The 22472-nt window shown below is 52.4% G+C and overlaps 1 protein-coding gene across 12 annotated transcripts in view; it reads left to right on the top strand.

Annotated features, from left to right (window-relative positions):
• LOC144932770 (DNA (cytosine-5)-methyltransferase 3A-like) overlaps window positions 1-22472 on the top strand; it is a 114499-nt gene that overhangs the window by 72546 nt on the left and 19481 nt on the right. For all 12 annotated transcript variants that reach the window (XR_013636938.1, XM_078857205.1, XM_078857210.1 and 9 more), the window contains exons 7-14: window positions 13494-13853; window positions 17701-17865; window positions 18398-18505; window positions 18908-19103; window positions 20028-20198; window positions 20997-21041; window positions 21332-21411; window positions 22172-22284. Coding sequence is in view for 11 of the 12 variants with exons in the window: in XM_078857205.1 (XP_078713331.1) it covers window positions 13494-13853; window positions 17701-17865; window positions 18398-18505; window positions 18908-19103; window positions 20028-20198; window positions 20997-21041; window positions 21332-21411; window positions 22172-22284 (1238 nt within the window). In the remaining variant the exon portion in view is untranslated. The remainder of the gene's footprint in view (window positions 1-13493; window positions 13854-17700; window positions 17866-18397; window positions 18506-18907; window positions 19104-20027; window positions 20199-20996; window positions 21042-21331; window positions 21412-22171; window positions 22285-22472) is intronic.

Here is a 22472-nt window from a genome sequence, read left to right as displayed (position 1 = left end):
TAACGGTGTTGAAGATTGAGGGTGGGGGGGCACAGCAAATGACCGACATAAGCGCTTGTGAGAAAATAAATCAAAACACCATTCTGGCCGTGTTATACATCATGTGGCCAAAACAGTGATTTCCTTTTCCTCTGAGATCTTGCCACGGCTGTGTTTATTGGCCCTGACAAAGAGACGTCACAGTCACGACACATTTTATTTTATTCACTTTGTGCCGTGCGTTTCCTTTTGTGGAGCCAAAAAACCCCTCACGCTGGGCCAACTAGTTCGCCGCACCGCTGCCAATTCGCGGCCACTGCTCTCGCAATATTTCGAGGCATTTAGCAGCAGCAGCAACAACAACAAAGAAGAGAGGTCCATGCTCACATTGTTTCCCGTGCGCGCGCCTGCCCCGCGACCGTCTCCAAACTCCAGATGATAAACAAAACAAGATTTATCGCCGGCACCTCGAGTTGGAGGTGGTGGGGGGTGGAATCCTGGCTGTGGCGATGTGACGATGCCAAGGCACTGAAAGTGACACCATTCGCGTTTGCCGCGTAAACACAAAAGGGCGCGGCGCAAGATTAATGCCCGTAAAACGCGCGCGTTACCGACCCGTCGTCTCGGGGCCCGATGTTGTAGCGGGGACGTGCCCGGGGTGGGGATGGGTTGGGGGGGGTGGAAAGTGGAAAAAGACGCTCTGACCACGGGATAAACGTCTTCCTCGCAGACAGCCATGAATAACATAAAGGCCTTTTTAACATGGCAGAACCTTCGCCGTTTTGTAGAGGTTACAGAGATTGTCCGTGTTTCCAGCGGAGCTTGTGTGTCTTTTTTTCACCGCCGCGTCAGTCGTGCGTATTACAACACCATCATCGCGCGGGTGTGTGCACTTTGCCCCAGTTTGAAGCGCTCTGGAGGTAGCTGCACACAAAGACACATTGCCTGCCCCTAATGTTGCTATTCGGGGCGATATTGTTTTTGGCATTCGTAACGTGCACACGCGCGCGCATTGCCGGGAGACGAATTCTTCCTGAAGCCGGCGCTCATCCATCGCGTGGAATCCCGTAATAATACGGTCGGTACTCGCTCGCTTAGGCACCACTCTTCAGCTGCACGTTTATAATAAAAAATCACTTCAATCCGGCGACGATGAACAACAATACGCCGCTGCCAATTCACGACGATTCCTCTGAAGGCAGAGGAGGAGGAGGTGGCGGCATGGTGAGCCGAGACAACGTGCGGAGTACATCCGCTCATTTTTTTTGTCCGAACGCCAGCAACGAATTCTAAGAACGTTTGGATTGTATTTCATTTTTTGTTTAAAAATAAATATTTCGCCGGGCTCTGTTGGAGCACTCCGATTAGTGCAACGGACTACTCCCGCGCACTTTCACGATAAATAATTTCTTATGGGGGGTTTTAAATAAAAAAAAACAGCACGAGCCCCTTACATAATATGCCCTGGTGTGTGTCGTTCACTCAAATGTTTCCATAAATTAAAAACGACAGCGGTTTCGCGAATGCGCGACAAACACATGCACGTGTGCGTGCGTTTTACACTTAGTTGCGTAGTGGAAAGCTCTTATTCCACAACTACAGCCAGCCTTGTCCATGCCGTGTACGCGAATGCTTATGAGAACTAGGTTTTGGAAATAAGTGGTAATATAAATACTGTATTCATAGTACGCACGGCGGTGATGCGGTAGCTGCAGTTAGCCCACTGCGGCATTGAAACCGCTGCTCCAAGTTTGCTTTCCAGCCATGGCTAACATCAGTACTGCCCCCTAGTGTGAATCAGAGATCACTTAAACTGACTTAAGACGTAGGTCTGCGATGTCTTATTCTGGGGACTGTTTTGCACTGCCCTGTGGTAATTCCGAATTGATTATTTTTCATGACGCCCACAGCTCGATTGGGATAACTAGAAGAAGAAAATAGCATAACCTGTAATATAAATTAAAAGATGATTTAAAACTTTTTTTAAATCATGCATGGAAATAAGTCATTATCATAATCCCATGGTCTATCCACTCCTGAATGAAGGCCGCCTATCCGCGCTACCACTATTTATCACGCTTCTGCGATTCCACAATCCATCACGCTTCTGCACTACTATTGTATCTCAGTCGTCGTCCGGGTCCACTCTAAACGACCAAAATAAGCTGCGACGCCTCCAAAATCACATGGCACGAGTTGTCTACGGCCCCTGAAACCTATGCCCTGACCTCCCGTCCATGCCGCATGCCAGTTCATTGACTGCCCGTTTCGTACCAGAATTGCCTTCAAGGTCGCTTTCCTCCGCTACTTTTCTGTGAATCGTAGAAAACGTTCGCAGTGCGACGCAGAACCTCCTTGAATCTGACCGTCATTGCTTCTCGTCGTTTTTACGTCGCAGCCCCCCGTGATCTAGAACGCCATCCCCTATTCACATCCGTAACGACGATCAATCATTTTCTTCGGTCAAAAAACCAGCTCGAGATTTAGCCGAGTCTCACCGGGACCGCGTGACGCGATCTGACAACTCAGCTCGCCTCCGCACTTCAGAATGATCTAATCGCTCCATCTCCACCGCGGGATTTCCCTCCACGGGGCATTGTTCGCGTGCATTGCAGACGAAGTCTCCGGGCAAAAACGTGGGACAAGTCCAGTGCCGGATTAAGCTGGTGCGGGGCCTGTAGCATATGTTATAAAGGGGTCGTTAATAAATAAAGCATATTAAAACACTTTTTTTTACTTGCATCGTCAAGTAATTGTATTGTTTCATTTGCTATACAGCCAGACAATACGACAAATCGCTAACCTTAAACACCCAGTTGTTCGTAAAAGTTTAAGGCAGTGTAGTACTATAGTAATAGAGAAAGTACAGAATCACTGAAGCGGAATTGATAGCTTCACAGCATTTAGCGCGGGGCCCTTGAAAGTGCGGGGCCCGTAGCATATGTAGCTACTTGTGCTACTAGCATAATCCGGCACCGCACAAGTCCCCGATTGAGAATTGGCAACATGAAGTCCGGGTAGAGATTGCTGCCGAAGCTGCCTCGGTCAGCAATCGTTGCTCCGAGCGTCATACAGAGACGGCGGCGTCGTCCTCGTCGTCCCACGTGCATGGACGCATGGTGGTGGGGTCAAGTTTTTAGTGTATTTGTTGAAAACGGGAGTCTGCTTTTTGTTTGCGCTGCAACTTCCCTTTGCGTTGAAGCGCCACGGCAAGCAGGGTACAGTGCGTGCGGGGTACAGTGCGTGCGGGGTACAGTGCGTGCGGGGTACAGTGCGTGCGGGGTACAGTGCGTGCGGGGTACAGTGCGTGCGGGGTACAGTGCGTGCGGGGTACAGTGCGTGCGGGGTACAGTGCGTGCGGGGTACAGTGCGTGCGGGGTACAGTGCGTGCGGGGTACAGTGCGTGCGGGGTACAGTGCGTGCGGGGTACAGTGCGTGCGGGGTACAGTGCGTGCGGGGCACAGTGGGGTACAGTGATCGGTGGGGACCCGGCAGCTTGTGCAGCGGTGCTGCTGTGGTGCTGTAGTCGTGTGCCGCTTGGGTGCTGTCGTCGTGTGCTGCACAGCTGTGAGCATAAACAGCGGCCTCGGCCCCGTCTCTAAATACACCCCCTGGGGCCCCTGCCCACCCCTTACCTGCCATGCACCGCAAACCCAGCGATTGTGTCGCTTAGATATGGTGACACTTTTTCGTGGGTTTCCCCCAAGCGACAAAATGTTGTGAGAGAGCGACGTGGAGCTTGCCGGGACGAGGATACTGCGCAGGATCAGGAGCTATTCCAGGGTTGTGTTTAAGGATCCCCGTGTCGGTCTTACTCCGATAAACCTCTTGGCAAGAGTTATCGTGACGGGGCGTTCGTTTTTGACGGCTGTATCGTCGGGTTTTCCAGCCAGATGGTTCAGGATTGGGCAATGACATGGCCCCCCCACTTTTCACCCAGGTAACCGGAGAGCAACGGTCTTAAGATATTTCTTGAACTTTCACACAACAAACAATGATATACATTTAAAAAAGAGAAGCCTAACTGGCAAAACCTCGTGACTTTTGGAGGCTGGTTTGCTTTGCTCTGTTTTTTCCTGCTCTGAGGAGTTGGAAACACGACCACAGCCACCAAGTGGCCCTTCCCATCAAGGGCCCCGAGCACGTGGCCTCGTGCTGTTGCTCGCTGGCCACCAAAAATATCACCAAAGACTCAACGTCATTGGAGATGAATGGGCGGACCTCTTTAATAAAAACATATGCGCCCAGATTTATTGTGTATGAGCACGCACGCTTAATAAAAAAGTAAACGGGTGTAAAATGTGGGTTTTATCTAACCGTACATATATATTACTCGTGAAATCAAAGTAATTAAAATGAAAAAAAGTTCCCTCCCTGTGCTGAAAGCTATTTCCTGTCGAGAGCAGGCTGACTGGGTGAAATGTCCAGCTTCTATACTTTCCTCTAAGTAAAATGAAAAATTATGTTAGTTTTACTGCAACACTACTTCTGTGTGTACGATTGCTCAAGTGAATGTGAAAGTGATTTCATGCTCAAATAAGCATCAATACACTTTTCATCTCTTTACAGCTCAGAGCCAGTGATGGAAATTCCACATTCCTATGTCAGGAGCGCGTCTATCCATAGGACAGCCACTGCTGATTTCCCCACACAGTAATACTAAACCCTGGAGGGATTATGGATGATGGTCAGAGTCAAGCTCCAACCAGAATTTGAACTCTCAACTTTCCGGCTCCGAGCCGCTCACTTTGCCACTGGGCCATCAGCCCGACTGCTAACACAGCAACAGAATAGCTTAGCACGTACACAAATGTAAGCGTGTTCATTTAATTCCCGTTACAGCCCACACATGATCGAAATTAGATGCTGTCATTAAACCGAGATGCTGTCATCCTATTTTTAGAATCAATGCACCGTTGCTGCATATAACAAAAAACACAACTTTCCGCCTGCTTACATTCTTTTCCAAATAAAATAAACGCATAGCACCCGTGCCTTTCAAGCGTGACTTTAGGTAGGTGTGCATCTGTGCGTGCGTCTGTGTGTGCATCTGTGCGTGCGTCTGTGTGTGCGTGCGTGTGTGGGGAGCGGTGGTGTAGCGGTTAGCGCGCTGCGCTACGAACCCGGCGTCCCCAGTTCGGTTCCCGCTCACGGCCAACACCAGTGGCGATTATCTGAACCGGTCCTGGGCCTTCCCTAGGTCGACTCAGCCTCCAATGAGTACCTGGTGCGACGTGTAAAAAGATCGCCAGTGGGGAGACAAAGGCGGTCGGGTATGGTGCTGGCCACCCACCCCCTCGTGTACCGTGCCGTCCTTCACAGGTGCTCGTGAACAGCACTTGCCCCAGCAGTCTGTTAAGGTTGTACGGGGGGGGGATCTTTATCTTTTGATGTGTGCGGTTAACGCTCCCGAGTTTAATGTCTCTCTGTCGGTCGGCCTGGGTAATTGGGGTAGGAAATCCACGAGATTTTGGGCCTGTCCCGAGCAAAGGCTCGGGCGTTGATCGCCTCTCCCAATCCTCGCGGTGCTTTGGACCTCGCGTCGCGGGGCTTGGCAGCCCCTTCTCATCCCAGCGTCTCCTCTCGCGAGCAGCGCCCCCTTACGGATGGCGAGGGGGGCCCGCAGAGACTGCGTCCTGCTGCTGTTGATCTTCATTGTGGGGGTGCCCATTGCCCGGGACACGTCAAGTTCATGAGAAGTCGAGGACGCGGTTTTCATTCTTTTTTTTTAATTCCCTTCTTCCTTTCACCCATCTGCACGCGCAGCCATTTCTGTCAACCGACGGCCAGATTTTGAGGGCGACCTCGCTGTGGGTCGTGGGGTTCGGAGGTTGTCTGACCATACTTCACCTTGCTGGTCTGTGCGGCTTGGCAGAAGCGGGCAGACAAAGACGCGGGACCTTGAGTACAGTGCAATGGATTGGGTTTTTTTTTGTTTGCCGATACAGCGCTCAGAGTTCGAATACCCCGTGAATCTCCGCGTCGCCTTTCGTTAACGTCTTCGGAGTCAATCAGAATATTGATTTACACCGGAGGAATCCGATGAGCTATGCAGCTCTTTCTTTTTACAGATATGCGTACGCAGCCGTGTGGTCGGGGCCTCCACAGATTTGGTTTCTTGCCGAGGGCACGCCGGCCAGAGGCGAGAAAGCGGCCACGGTTCCCTGAAGCGCTGGGACGTTCCCTGCCGCGGTGGGGTGCGGGGGGAGTGCGCGAGCGTGGTCGATGTACCGGGCGAGGTGCAGAGCCGTCGTGTATTAGCATGACGAGAGAGAAAGAGAGGGGGGGGGCGCGTGTGCTTGAGCGGTTGCGGTCGGTTTTGTTGGCAAATCGATTCATTGGGGCAGGAGGGAGGGAGTAAGGGGAGAGAGAGAGCGAGGTGGTTGGGGTTCAAGTAACAACGAGGGGATGAGGAGGAGGAGGAGGTGGGGGAGCGGCAGTGATTTTGTGGTGAGGATGTGGTGAGGGGGGTGGAGGTATTAATTGCGTAAAGAGATCGTAGGAGGGTGCATGCTGGGTAGAGCTGGAGAGAGAGATGCAGGGCAGCGGTGGCCAGGGGGGAAGCGCGGGGACCGTGAGAGGGTACAGAGCCTGTGGAGCGGCAGCAGAGTCGGCGGTGGGCTCTTATGGGGGCAGGGATTTTTTTGATGAACGTAGAATCTGGGCGTCTGAATAATGAGACATTGTGTCAATGTTTGGGGGGGGGGCTGTTGCTGCGGCGGTGGCGGGCGAGGGAGCTTGGCTCCGTGCCAGACACCCAGCGAGGGAGGAGTGCGCCTTGCAGACACACACGGCTGGGTGGGAGAGTCGGGGGGGGCAGGGAGAAGGAGAGGCGGTGAATTCCAGGGTTAGAGGAGGGTGGGGGCGTTGAGCGTTGGGGGGCGATGGAGAGGAAGGCTGGGACTTGGGGGAGGGTGGTATCGGTGAGGCCGCGGCAACAATAAAAACCGGCCCTCTTCGAATGACGAAGCCAAACTCAGGTGCATAAGTAGTTGGGTAAAACACCCCGCGGGGATGCGCCCGGACTCATCAGATCGGGGAAGCGCAGCCGAGTTGAGGCCTGCATGGTGCTTGGATCTGTGACCCCGGGGGAGGGGTCACCCTTTACAAATCAGAATTATTTTTTAGAATCTTAATGTTTCCTGGAGGAATCCAATAAGCTACAAAGCTCTTTTTCACAGATGTCCAAGTAGGTTCACAGATGTCCAATCAGACTCATCTCGGTCTCCTGACCTGGTATTCCAGTCTCGGTACACTCCACTAGACCATGAAGGTTGCGATAGGGGCTGGCGGGGCTTAGGGGGTTGGCAATCGGGGCCACTTGCGGCAGCATCCACGGACAACGAATCGATGCCTCTCAGGTTGAGGACAGGGAGCTGTGCAGTGATTGCGACACGTGACCAGTATTAAAGGTGACCGGCAGCAAAGGGCCGACGGTGGTGGTGGGAACACTGGGAGGTGCTCGGGGAAGAGGCGCAGCAGGATCCAACCGGACGTGACGCATCAGACGCTGGTCGGGTTGAAAGCCGTCTGAGTTGAAAGACGCGCCCTGACAATCAGAGAGAAGTGGAGAGATCACTGCAAGGTGGTGTAGGTGAAGGCAATGGACTAGGTTCCATTGCGGCTTGTGTAGGGCCCTGAGTTGAATTATTCGAACCGGTGGTCGCCGGTCTCAGTGGCAATATGAGTGACCGGCTTTAGGGCTGAACCGCAGATGCAAAATAATAATAGTAACTTTAAGAGGAAAAATCCATCGCTTTGAATGGAATGACAGGGCGTTTCAAGTTTCTGTTTACATATTAAACATGTTTTCCCCTTTCCAAGGCCACAGGCGTGTTCTTGTTTATGTGGGATAAAGCGGTGGTGTTCGACTGCTCAGGAAATGTGGTGGAGAGGAGGCACAGCTGGGATGCCCCCTTAATTTTCAGGGTCAGGGAGATACACATTTTTAAAATCATTTTGGATTTTTTTAAAGACAAGTTTTCATTTTCGGTGCAACAAAAACCAAACGAGGCAACACACATGTGAGCGATTACAATCAGGAAGAGAAGCCGCCCGTTCAAATTGGAACGTCACGGCTTTTAATTGGACCTCGCCCGCTCGCCTCGCCGTGGTAATTAACGACGAGGTTTGGTCGCTCGGCGTTTACTTGAGGAAAGCAGTGGGTCCTGCCCGCGCTTAGGGAGGATTAATTTGCCGAGGGAAACACGACTGGCTGTGAGCCAGCGATCGGCAACAAGCAAAACAAAGCACCCTCATTCAATTAAAGCCGTGCGACGGTTTGTCAACATTATCAACTTTCAAAGCACGCCCGAAAAGTGCCTCTCGCGGTCTCTGTTTTGCATCAAAGGGCCGCCCGTAATATCGTTTCTCTGCAGCCCTCTTTAGAGCGCGCTATCACGAGAGAATTTTGACACTTTGGAAATAACAGCAAACAGGAACAATCAAGCGGAAATTGGCAGTTGCCGACGGAGAACGTTTGAGAAGAGCGCCATGCCGAAGAACCTTTTTGCGCGCCCCTCGCTAATCGACATGACTCCGCTTGGCTTCGCGAAGGCTGCGCGCATCACGACGGGCAACGAGCTCGCTCAGCACTCTCGGGGCGGCGAAGTAAAGACACGCAACGCTTTTGATTGTTCCCACAGAAGCAAAATAAACAACCCGGCGGCGGCGAGGGCGGCGGGAGACGCGGGTGGGTCTCGCCCGCTCATTGTTCAGGACCTGCTGTTCGGTCTTCCCGTGGGAATGTCTGCTACCTCGTTTGAGAATATTTTTTTTTCTCCTTCTCATTTCAACGTTCGAATTGTTTTTTTTTTCTTTTCTTTTTAAAGGGGATCACGCCACACATTGAGATGCAGTAGCGGCTGCGGCGGCCGCGGTAAGCGGCAGCGGCAGCAGCAGCAACAAAAAGATCTCGAAGTGAAAAAGAGAATCGCGGGCTTGGTTACAAAGGAGACACTACACCGGGGCTGAACAAGGGGGGCGGCTGTTAAGTTGTTGCCGAGCCGCGGAGTTCAGGCGAGCCGAGACATTGCCAGGCAGAGTATCATTTGTGTGCTCGGAGGGACACGGCTCAAGAGCACTCCAGCGAGAGCCTCATGCAAGGTAATAAAGCCGCTTTTTTTCCCTCAAAGATTTATTCGTTATAGAAGGCGCTGTGCGCCCAGTGGTTGTCTTGGGTTCAGCGAGATCACCGGATTTACATGTTCTTTGTTCTCTCTGTGTTATTATGTTTGTGAATTAATAACCGAGGTGCACTTAAAATATATATTGTTTTTAAGTGGTTTATTTATTTTACATGGCTTCTCACGTGATTTAGCCGAGTGCCGCTCGCTGGAATGTGACAGCTTTTGGACGCCGGCGATTTCGCTGCGTAGATGTTTCGTGTTGATGAATAATGCAGCTGTTGGTGCTGCCTTGGTGCTCAAAGCCGCGATGCTAATTGTTTGCCGTAGCTTTAGGTTCTGATATAAGTTGAATTCCCGATTACCTTTCATGAATGTCGGCGCTGACGCTGATGAGCGTAACGGGTAACCACGCGGATTCGGGAACATAGCGCACGTTATTAGGACCTGTCGCTTGAAGGCGTGATGGCCATGAGGTCGAGACAAACCACAGAGTGGCAGCCAAAGCGGTGAACAAGTTCACAATTACCACCGCGGGGATGGAGCGATGAAATCAGCCGGTGCGGAGGAGCTAGCCGGACTGTTGCGTCGCAGGCATTGCGAGGGACGGCGACGGCTTGGCCAGGGACTTCATCCAGATGTTGGGAGAGTGAATTTCTGAAAGTTGAGTAAAGAACCCAGAGACTGGCGCGGGCAGGCAGCGCCAACTGTGACGCGTCCGGGTTTGGGCTGTGACGTCAGCGTGTCACGCTGGGGTGCTTCATGTCACCGTGGGGCAGCTGCGTGGAGACTCGCAAGCACGCGTGCGACGGCCTTGGTGCATAATGTAAGCGGCGATTATCGCGTTCCTCTCGGTTTTTTCTTTTTACAAAGGGAGAAGCTGGTCACTCTGGGAGGGCAACTTCACATTGTTGAAGGCGTGAGTAGATAGGACCGTTGTAAATAACTCTCAACTAAAATCACTCGCAGTCAAAACGGGTCACGGCGGTTTCCTGTTCAGTCGCAGTTAGGGCGGTGCTAATCTCCCGCTTACAGCCCAGAGCCAGTGGTGGAAATTCCGCATTCCCATAACAGATACGAGTCTTTTTCGGTAAAGTCACGTAGGTAAAAAATTTAAATAAATTAAATCACGACGTTTCGGGCGCAACACAAGCATCCTTCCTCAGGTGGGGACAACTTAGCCAAAGCACACCGCTTAAGTGTGTAGTGAAAGCACAACGCTTAAATGTGTCAGACACACTTAAGCGGTGTGCTTTCGCTAAGTTGTCCCCACCTGAGGAAGGACGCTTGTGTTGTGCCCGAAACGTCGTGATTTAATTTATTTAAATGTTTTACCTACGTGACTTTACCGAAAAAAACCAAAGAGTATGAATTCTTGCATTCACGAAAACTTTAAATCTAGAATTAGATGCGAGTCTGTTCTCGGAATGAACATTACTCCAGTACTGTTAACTTTTATGTTGTTAATTGGAGCCTTGACGTGAGCCGCAGTGGCCTGCACTTGATACCGATGCCATGTGACGTTTGGGCAATGTCCACTTTCTAGCAGCTTGTGGTGGTGATGACTTTGATTTGTGAAAGTTTAGCTCGTAACATTTTTGGCATTAAATGAAATCGAGCTCCGGTGCTGCTGCAGAGCAAGGTTGAGAGACGTCGAGTGGTGGCCGTTTTGACGGCAGTGCGCATTCGATTTATTCGAACGAAAATTAAAAACTCTTCATTTCAGGCCTAATTCAGGCTCGACTTAAATTACTCTTGTCGTGGCATCAATTAGGGTTGTTTAAAACCCGCAGAGGAAAATAGCAAGTCGGTAACACGTCCAATTTTGTTCCATCATAGTCATACTCATCAATGGCTCGTTAATTGAAACTTATAACGGTGCAACTTGTGCTGATGAAGACATTCTGTGTGGGGAGAATTTTACCCCCGCTGTGAAATTTTATAAACCTTTTCAATCAGTCGAGCCTTACACAGAGAGAGAGTGTTTGCATCTCGATGGCTTTCGCTTGATGAAATACGGGATTTGATTTCAATTGCATTGCGCAATTTCCAGCCAGAGTCCCAGGTGCTCAGTGTTGACTTTGGCCACACCTCGCTCATCCCCGAGATATGAGCGCCGCCTCCGGCTGTAATACGCCATTGTTTACTCGAATAAGAGGCGATCCGCCGCGTGATATGCCAGTGTTATGTAACACATCTGCTGCGGCAGGCTGCTGTCATCGCGCTCGTCCAGTGTTGGCGTGCGTTCGACGACGACGACGCCCACTGGTTGAGCCGGTAAAAGAAAAATTAAAGCCGCAGGGTCAGACAGGCAAGGACGGCCAGAGACGAGGCTCCGTGCTGATTGCGCCGCGGCCGTCCTGCGAGATGATAACAACCTCGCCTGGTATGCAGGAGGTCTTGCGTTCAATCCCGACCCTGACGCCTGCTGTATATTTTGAGTTTATATATTCTCCCTGTGGTTGCGTGGATTTTTCTCCGGGTCCTCCAGTTTTCCCCTCCACATTTAGAAACACGCGTTTCGAGTTTTTGTCTGCTATAAATTTCCACGTGATAAGCCACTTCGTTGAGCTCTCGTTTGTGGCCAGGTCGCGTATGAAAAAGAGCCACATAGCACAGTGGGGCCTTACCTGCTAAAATAATAAAATAAAACATAGATCTGCAGCCGCTTCCCATCAATCCTTTGCTGGCTGCTCGACTCCCCCATGGATCGTAAGGCGGGGGGGGGGGGTCGATTGAGGCGGGTGGTGGTTTGCCCATGCCTCACCATGCCGACTTGGTGTGGGTTAGCGAGGGCGAGGCGGTCTAGCGAGGGACGAGGAGCGTAGATGTGGGAACATAGAAGCACTGTACAATAATGGATTTTGCCGCACTGCTAAATTACGTTTCATGGGTTTTTTTTCTCTCCCGGTGTTTTTGTTTCCTCCCACGTATAAACACTCATTAATTAGTTGATAACGCCTCAATATATAGGGCCAATGTAAAGGAAGTGCCTTTATATTGGCCCTGGTGGCCTCAGCTGATGGAAAGCAAAGCATCCCCTGTGTCCGTGGCGTTATCCCGAGTCCCAGTTCACTCTGCGCTGCCCTCTGTTGAGAGCCCTGGAAATTTGTTGAAGAGCACTTGGGATTATTTGAGTCCCCTCCACATTATTTATGGTTCTTTCCACATGGTGCATCAAGCGTTGCGTGTGACTCGTACCAGCACAGTGCTTCAATCGTAAGAAAATACGTGAGCCTCCTTTATCCTTTCGATGGGTTTTGTACGGCGTCTTGAGATGAAATTGCATTTGGACGTTAAATGTGTGTCATATCACGTGTGCTGCACTTACTCTACTACTTACATAACTCGTGGGTTTTCTCTCCGGTTTCCTCGCACATGTTTGAACGGTCACGAATGGAGTTGGTCAAAGATCCTTATATAGGATTACAGAACTTGGGCAATTAATGTTGCTGGTTCTCGCTGCCTTCCCGTTTGTCTGTCCTTTCTCCAGCCCCTCCACGCATAAACTGGGCACTTACACATTCTACAGCATGTTGAGAGACAAATTGCATGAATTACACCACTATTTGAAAAGACAAAATTGTTGTTACTCATTTAGTTATTACTCGATTAACTTGAACTGGTTGGCACCACTATTTAAAAAGAAAACGATTGTTGTTGCTCATTTAATTTCAACCGTGATGATGGGTACAAACTTAGTAATCATTGGAAAGATGTTATCAACCACGCAAAAAAGACTTAATTACACTTTTTTGGACTATCTTATCTGACAGGCACTATTTTACTTTACTTTACCGAGTGTTAACATCCCCAGTTATTTTTTGGCAGTGCTCTCTTCATTGTTCAGCCAGCATTGGTATAAACATGGGCATTTTCGTTCTTTTGTCTATCATGTGTATCAGACCTCCCCTCCCCCCTCTCTGTCCATTGTGTTGGCGTGTACAGCAGCAACCTCGTCCAAGCCGGAGTCCATTGTTTTTCATTGGCTACCACATTCTGATGAGCCCCCCACCTCTCCTCCCCCCTTCAACTTGCTTATAAGGGATTACTTCTTGAATCATTGCCTCACTTGATGCAGCTAATTCGGCTGTGACGGTCCCACCTGATGACGGAGACTTGTGTTGCCTCCGAAACGTCGTGATTTTTGTTTTATTTTATTTTCATTAATTTTGATGTTTTACCTACGTGACTTTATCGAAAAAACCTAAGAATATTTAATTATATGATTACTCAAATAACTTGAAACGGTTAAAATAAAACCGTACAACATGCTTGCTTTGAAACATTCCGTGGCATGGGGAGGCCTTCAACCAGCAGTGGAGCGCACACGTGCACACATCTCACATGCCCTTTCCCCTCCCTGTGGCCATTTATTCGTCGGCGCAGAAGCAGCGCAAGCGGAAATCGGACGGCGACGGGGGCCCCCCCGTGCTCTCCCGCCAGCCTCTGCTGCCCTCGCCCGTACTTCTGCCCTCTCCACCACTGCCCCCGACGCCTCCCCCGGCTCCTCCCCCTCTGCCGCCGCCGCCGCCGCCCGAGCGCAAGGAGCCGCCGGCGCTGGAGGCCCCGAAGCGCTCCGAGGCGGCGGAGCCCGAGAAGGAGGCGGCGCAGAGCGGGGCCGCTCCGGCGCCCGGGGCAGGAGACTCGAGCGGCTCCGGTCAGCACGGCGAGGGCGGCGACGTGGGGCCGGGCGAGCAGGCCGGCGCCGCGGCGGCCACCGCCACGGAGCTGCAGCAGGAATACCAGGTGAGACGTCGGCCGTGCCAGCGCCAGGTCAAATTGAACCTTGCACGATGGCAGGTGAGAATTTACCCGTGCTGGTGCTGGGCGAGATAAATCACCTGCGGGACGTCGTCATCCATGTGAACGCTGGGTGAGAAGTCGCGTGCGTAGCCACGGGTGAACGTTGATCAACGCCGGCCCGCGTGGCGAGCACTTAGGCGAGATCTTCTGTGCAGAGGCACGGGTGAGAAATTTGCCATACGAATGCTAAGTGAAAACTTCCGTACACGAGCACAGGTCAGCACAGGTGAGGACAAGTGAGCACGTGTCAGAACTGTTTTTTGTGTGTCTAGTTTGTTGTCCTTCCCCCACATCTCTCATTAGCATAGTTGGCGACATATGGTGCAAACGAAGTTCAACATACATACATAGATAACAGGTACGGCATTTGAGCAAGTTCCATTGGCAGTGGCAGCTTTAGGTAAGTGGATGCGGAACTGAGCCTTTAATTATTCCAGAAACGTTAACTGTTTAAAAAAGAAAAACTAAACTAAAGCTTTAAACTATTTGTATTTAACCAGGTAAGGCCTACTGAGCTATATCACTCTTTTTCAGAAGCCACAAATGATAGTTCAACAAAGCGGCTTATCACGTGAACATTGATAGCAGCCAAATACTCTAAACGCGTGTTTCTAAACATGTTTCTAAATATGCGTTTAAGTCGTCGTCACAAGAGTAAATTATTGAGCCGGAGGCTAAGTTATTAATTTGAGAGATTTTCAGGCCACATTCCTCCACGCTTACCGGTCACATGCTTCACTCGGCGGCATCCGAACGTCACGAGTGCGGCATTCTGCCTGAAAGCTTCACTTGTTGGAGGCTTTCAATGAACGGCAGAAAAATGCTCAAGTCCATACGGCGGGCTTGTCGCGACTTGTTGGTTGAACCGGTTACAACAAAAAAATCTATATAATTATCAGCAGAGGTGGGACAAAGTCATTGTTATGCAAGTCCAAGTCGAGTCGCAAGTCATTAAATTCATGACTCGAGTCTGACTCGAGTCCAAGTCACATGACTCGAGTCCACATCTCATAGGTGGGACAAAGTCATTGTTATGCAAGTCCAAGTCGAGTCGCAAGTCATCAAATTCATGACTCGAGTCTGACTCGAGTCCAAGTCACATGACTCGAGTCCACACCTCTGATTATCAGGTCAACCGAAAGTCACCATTAATGTGCCGTTAAGCGGCACCCACTCGAAACAATCCTCGCCGTTGTTAAAATGGTGGGACGCGCGGCTGGATTTCTGACCCCGTGTTTGTCTTGCCGAGTAAACCCCATGGTGAAACATTCACTGGCCATCTCGCTTGCGATGCCACATCCAATCACGACTCCTGAGCCACATCTGGGCAGCGCTCTTGATGGCATCCACCTGAGTCGGTGTTCAGGGGCTCTGTGCCAGTAGAATGCCTTCGCCTGGCGTACTTTACCGCCAGGAAAATCAACATACCACCGGTGCTTCTGGCAGACAGCTATGAAATTCGTTTTCCTCTTTATTTTTCCTTCCCGACGTCCTTGCCGTCCGGTTTTGTCCAGATATATATTTTTGTTGCGCTGAAAATGCAATTTTGAATGCTCGCGCATTGAATGGGGAAGCCAAAAAATGTGGCATGGAATGGGTCCTTCCCCAGAGCCGAGCACGGCGCCATGACCTCGCTAAATGGCCGCCCGTTTGAGGGAGCCTAGTGGCACAGACTCTGACCCCACTCAGCTCCGGGGTCTGCAGCGCTTCGGATTTCCCTCTCCAAGTCATTCAATCTCCCCTCTTGCAAATTAATGAAATGGATGTCAAGTTGGGTTTCCATTTATATGTTGATTACAGCGATATGGCATTACCCGCACATTACGCACGACGCGGTGAGCCTCTGGGCGGTGCACCCCGGGGGAGTCGGGGAGCTGGAGACGTGCGGGGTGCAGAGTTTACCCAACTAAAACTCAATGGAACCACCAGTGTCGTATAACGATAATGTATACACTGGTTCATTATGCCTGATAAAGAAATTGTCATTCACCACTCCTAACGACGCTGTAATCGCGTAACGAGCCTCGCTCCTGCCGTCTCCGCCCCTGGACAGGCGTCTTTCGTTCAGCGCTGGTACGAATAACACGAAGCCATCGCATTTAAAGAATGCGCTGGGTTTATTTTTCTCAGCGAGACGTTATTCGACTGCCGTTGACGTTGGGCAGACGGCCGCCGTGTTCGCGTGCGGCGGTGGGACGTCGGCGCCGTTGCCCGGTCCCCCCTTCCCCCGAGCCTCCAATACGCCCCTGGTGTTCCGAACGCTCTCTAATCCAATTGGCCAAACATCGCGGTGAAGGAAACCTCCTGAAATGCCCTTCATAGAGTCTCAACACTCTCAATACCCATCGAGGACATGATCTGTCAATTCCCCGCCTACAGCTTACATCTCCAATTAGCACGGTTGGCTACGTGTGGTGTAAAGGAAGTTCAGCATACAAACATCAGTCTAACAAAGTGATATCTGAACGGGTCCTGGGCACCACTCCGAACTCACCGGTGTGGTCAAACAGCCCCTGTGACGGGCACAGAGTGGGGAGTCCTTCATCCAGCAGTGGATTAACAATGGGATATAAATCGTAATTATTGTTATATTTGCTCTTGTTATTTCAGCTGAACAGTGCCCGTGGAGTGTGTGTGCATAAGACTAAGATCCAGGCCGCATGAACTGGTTAAAAATATTGCTCGTCACGCTTGCCTTGCAACGCAAACCAGGAAATCGGTCTCTAATTTTCTGGCCTTGCAGCTCGTTTCACGCTCGTTCATTAAGACGTGTTTATGTATTGATAAAGTACAAAGACAAAGATCCCCGTATAGCCTTTTACAGACTGTTGGGGAAAGTGCCGTTCGCGAGCACCTATGATGCTGGCATGGCACACGAGGGGGCAGTGGCCACCACTATGCCCGGCCGCCTTTGTCTCCCCAGATGTTTACACATTGCCCTACGTACTCATATGAGACTGAGTCAACCCAGAGGAGGTTCAGGACCAGTTCAGATAATTGTTAATGGCGTTGGCCGTGAATGGGAATTGAATTCTGATTACCGGGTTTGTAGCGCAGCGTGTTAACTGCTGCACCGCTGCTCCCCATGATATAGTACTAACACACACACACGCGGAGAGGAAGCGATGGTGTGTGCCTAGCGCATTGCATTACGAACCCAGTTACCCGAGTTTAATTCCCGGCCGCGGCTAACATCAGTGATGAGCGATATCTGAGCCGGTCCATGACGATCATGCCTTCTCCAACCCACACGACTGACCAGTGTGGTGAAGTATGGTCAATCAACTCCCGTGACTGACACGGCGTAAGGCGGTCTTCATCCAGCAGTGGATTAACACTGTACACAAATATAGAGCAGCACATTACGTTGCTAAAGCACATTTAATTTTATTATAATGGTACGAGTATATGTGTTAATAATAATAGACTTTTTTTGCTGTTAAAATTGAGCAACTTTGACCAGCTCCCCTGTGTAAATGGAATTTTTGGTTTTTCAAAGTGGGGGGCTAAAGTCTTTAGTTTTCCCTCCCCGATCGCAACATTCACCCACTCCTGGTAGACCCATGCCCACTCGCAGCCTGGTGCTGTATTCACCTAGCGCCGCACAGGGCCAAGCTGCCATCAGGGGGTTCCCTAGGCCAAAACCTGCATTGTTATCATATTATACACGTCTGCCAAGCAGGGACAGAGGGATGGGGGGAGGCGGGGCGGTGGGGGGAGCGCAATTTCTGCCCTGCCCTCCCCCTCCACGCGTTTCCCGACCGCTGCTCACGGGAGGCTGTTCCGGCAGGATGGCTACGGGTTCCGGATCGGAGAGCTCGTGTGGGGGAAGATCCGGGGCTTCTCGTGGTGGCCGGGCCGCGTCGTGTCCTGGGAGGAGGCCGAGCAGTACTACTGGTACTTCACGGAGGGCACGCGCTGGGTCAAGTGGTACGGCGACGGCAAGTTCTCACTGGTGAGGGGAGCGCCTGCCGTGGCGGCGGCGGTGGCGGTGCCCGCGGAGTTGGTGGGCTCAATACTACGATAAGTCGGCGTAGAGGAGGCCGCGTCGCTCGAAAGTCGGAGCGCTGAGCGGGCACATCCGGGATCCTCGGGTCAAATCCAGCCTGCTGCCTGTGGTTGATCAAAACGGCTTCACGAGGGTTGGTGGTCTCAGCCCGACCACCGCGAATGTCCGGCGGGAAGAATTCGGAGGTCAGAGCGCTGAGCTTGGCACCACGGAGATCCTTGCTTCGAATCCAGGCAGCCACCAGTCATGAAACGACATTCTGAATTGTAGCGAGTTGACTGACTCGGTCAGTAAAAAACTCATCCCATAAAATGTTGCTTCTGCACTCAATGTGGCTAATTTCCAGCTATGAGAATTCAACTATCAGATGAACAGATTCACTATTGTGCAACGAGCGTTACTGCCTTAGGTGATGTCTGCTTTGAAACAATTGAAGAAGTAACCGGGGTGTGCCCACCCTCCCTTCCTTTGCCCACAGGTGCCTGTGGAAAAGCTTTCCCTCTTCAGTAAGTTTGAAGAGAACTTCCACCAGCCAACATACGCCAAGCAGCTCATCTACCGCAAGGCCATCTACGAGGCGCTGCAGGTGAGCGAACGCTCGTCACGTGCGCGGGAGCCACGCGTCGCGACGACATCATGCAGTGAATACGATGGCATTTAATGCGCGGGGGGGGGGGGGAGGGCAGAAAACGCACGCACGCGCGTCGTGTACGGCGCGTACGGGCAGCGCACCACGGGCCGCCTTGACCGCCCACCCCCGCCTTGACCGCCCCCGCCTTGACCGCCCCCACCTTGACCGCCCACCCCCGCCTTGACCGCTCCCACCTTGACCGCCCCCGCCTTGACCGCCCCCGCCTTGACCGCCCCCGCCTTGACCCCCCTGCCTTGACCGCCCCCGCCTTGACCGCCCCCGCCTTGACCGCCCCCGCCTTGACCGCCCCCGCCTTGACCGCCCCCGCCTTGACCACTCCCGCCGGCTCTCCCGCAGGTCGCGAGCCGCCGGGCCGGCAAGCAGCTCCCGCAGCTGCCGGAGGGCGACATGGACCACAACGAGGGTGACTTTGCGGCCCTGCTGGAGGAGCGCCTCAAGCCACTGATGGAGTGGGCGCTGGGCGGCTTCCCCCCCAAGGGGGCCAAGGGCCTGGAGCCGCCCTCGGGGGAGCCGTCGCCAACGCCGTGCGTCGGTGAGCCTCCGCGCCGGGCTGCGCCATCGAAGTCGGAAAACATTAGTCCTCGTACACGTACGCGATTCGTATTTATGTGCATGTACGCGTTTGTACATGTACACGATTTGACGTCCATAACCAGGGAGCTTAAAAATTGCTGTTTGTATTTTCCTGGGCATATTATTTATATGTATGTATAAATGATGGGTAAATACATTCACATTTTGAAAAAAATATATATTGAAATAGCCACGTCAGCTTCAAGCGTGTTCACACGTTAATCTTGCCTCTATTTTTATTTCCGTCTCTCGCGGCGCCGTGAATGATTTATGGGGCACGGTGCCGCGCGGAGGTCAGAGCAGAGGCCTGGAAGGGGGGCGGGGTGAAGGGGGGTCGGTGGGGGGGGCAGGGAGGGCGGCAGGGGAGGGGGCTCGCAGGCAGCAGCGGTCGGGAGACTTCACGATGACCATCGTGTCCCGGCGGAGTATGAGCACCAATGCATAGAGAGCTGATTACAAATAAAGTCTTAATCTCTGTCCTACTCAAATTGGCGTTGAGACATCTTCTATTTACAGCTTTTGAGCCAGTGGTGGAAATTCCACAAACCTATCCAGATGACAACCACTGTTGTCTTCCCACAATGTGGTAGCTATTTTATTGACCTGGGAGGGATGATGAGTTGAGTCAACCCCCAACCAGGATTTGAACTCGCAACCTTCTGATTGCGGAGCAACCCGCTCTGGAGTTGAGCCATCTGGTCAGTTGGAGAAGCGTGTGCTTGAAATTATACCGAGAGACAAAAGAGAGGAACGTGTGGATTCAAGAACACACGTGGGTCGGAGTCATCGTATGAACTGGTAGGAAAAGTAATTGGCCACGGGCAGCACACGTCACCAGACGGCGGTGAACCCCAACCGGGCGAGTGTTGTTGTTTTGCCCCAGTGCGGCAGAGCCACTGCCCGATGCGTCTGCCCATGGAGGGCCCCCCGCTGCTCAAGCGCAAGCTCGTGGACTCCTACGTGTACGTGGACCGCAAGCGCCCACTGCTGCCCAAGAAGCCCAAGCCGCCGCCGCCCATCAAAGCCAAGCAGATCAAGCTGGCCGGCCTGCGGGGTGCGTGGGCGGTTTTTGCCGCACGCACACAAATCACGCGCACGCACGTACGCGCACGCATGATATGCGGGGATGGAGATCCCCTGCGGAGCCGTGCACGGCCGCTGGGTTGATGAGTTGTTAAGGACGAGCGTGGTGCACGACGGGGTGGCGAGGCCAGCATCGCCACATCGGGAACTTGTTTACGGCCGTGTCGACCTATGGGAGGCCCACAACCCGTGCAGATAACACTTTGATGCTGGTCGTGGTTGGGAAGTGAACTCAGGCTGCCGGGTTCCTAGCGCGATATGAATACTCACACACAACTGTACAAAGACAAAGATACCCTTTATAGCCTTAGCAGACTGTTTGGGCAAGTGTTTTTAGCGAACACCTATGAAGGCTGGAAATGCACACGAGGGGTAGATGGCCAGAACCATGCCCGGGCGCCTTTATCTCCCCAGTGACGATGTGCACACACCACACCAGGTACTCATTTGAGGCTGAGTCGACCTAGAAGATGCCCGCGACCGGTTCAGATAATTGTCACTGATGTTGGTCTCGAACTTGGGTCGCCGGGATTCGTAGCGCAGCTCGCTAACCACGACGCTACCGACTGTACACATGCATATGCTGTGCACACTCGCAGACACAGGCATGCACGCAGGTGAGCAGCGAGTTCTGAATAAGCACAACTATCGCAGGTGAAGTTTCCCATCGGTGCAGAGGCCCCACCGCGTAGAACAGCTCAGCGGCTTCCCGCCTCGTGCCCGCTCGTTTCGCCCTGGGTAACGCGCCCTCCCTCCCATCTCGTTGCAGACCAACACATTTACGAAGTCCGGCGGAAAAACAGAAACATCGAAGGTAAAAGCAGAGTGGAGCTTCACGCCTCTCCGCCTCTGCCACTGCAGCGCGATGGGCGTGTGACAGCCACGCAGTCGGAAAGTTTTGATAATTAGTAATCAACGGGTATCACGCGCGCCTGGTTTTAAGAAAAGGACGTCGACCGACCGCTCCGTTGCGATCCCGGTGCCAAAGCCGCTCGACCGCGCGCGATATTTTTCAACTCCGTTGTGACGTGTACCCTTTAAGAAGACCGATGTGCGATGGGACGGCGTTCGGCGTCCGTAACCGTGACTCTGCGTCGTTGCCAGATGTGTGCATCGCGTGCGGCAGCCTTGACGTGATCACCCACCATCCGCTGTTTGAGGGCGGAATGTGCCAGCCGTGCAAGGTGAGACCGCGCACTTCGAGCCGAGCGGCATCGTCGCGCGCCTCGCGATCACCGCGCCGGATTTGTTCTTGCTCCCATTTCTGTTTGCTTCCATCGCTGTGCTTTTTTCTTTCGTGCTTTCACTTTGCCATTGTGGTGACCCCCCGCGTATCTCACTCGTGCACACAAGCCTATGTCCTGGTCTCTCGAAATCTCACCAGGTTCGACAAAAATAAACTTGAAGACGTGGTGCGTCTGACAGTAGCCTCGCAATTGTGCTTTTGGCGTATCGTACACATTTGTTGTGATATTTGTAAAGTGGTGTTGCTTTTACTTGTACGGTGTGTAGATAATGTACTGATCTACCACACTGGTGTACAATTGTTTTGGTTAAACAAAAAACTCAACACGTTCGTCAATACCACGATGGCTTTAAAACAAAAAAAGACATTATTGACGACGTTTCAGGAAATGGTCTTTCTTCACCGCGCAAAAGCAAAGAAATGAACCAGAGTTGAGGTCAAACGGGCCGTGACCCCACCTGGCTAGAGAGACCCTTGCTTTGGGCAGTCATCTGGGGCGTGTTGAACGAGCGACTCGGTGACTCGGAGACGGCCCCACTGCGCTGCTGCGGCAAGACAATCAAACTCGTCGCTCCGTACGCGGCACCGCCAGTGCGGCCGCCAACGGCGGGGGCAGAGGGCGGGGAAAAACGTCGTTCGCAAAAATGTATCCGGTGGTGATCGCGCCCCGCGCACTCTCTACCTTCGTTTTTCCACAGAGCACCTTCATGGAGTGTGCCTTTCAATACGACGACGACGGCTACCAAGCCTACTGCTCCGTCTGCTACGGCGGCGGCGAGGTGCTCATGTGTGGCAACAGCAATTGTTGCAGGTGGGGGTCGTCGATGGCACCCGCCATGCTTCCGCGTCGCTTCGCCCGCCGTGTTCCGTCGGCACCGGGCCGCGGGTGATCGTTTGGGGAAGCTGCCCCCACTGAGGCGCCCTCGGAGATGAGGCTTGCGAGAAACTGACACCCCTGCGTCCCTCCCCCTCACCGCCTCCACTTCTATGTATGTTGAA

The sequence above is a fragment of the Lampetra fluviatilis genome, chromosome 5 (assembly GCF_964198595.1).
Source record: "Lampetra fluviatilis chromosome 5, kcLamFluv1.1, whole genome shotgun sequence".
Lineage (NCBI taxonomy): Eukaryota > Metazoa > Chordata > Hyperoartia > Petromyzontiformes > Petromyzontidae > Lampetra > Lampetra fluviatilis.
Note: the sequence above shows the minus strand (reverse complement) of the source record. Positions and strands in the feature narration are given on the sequence as shown.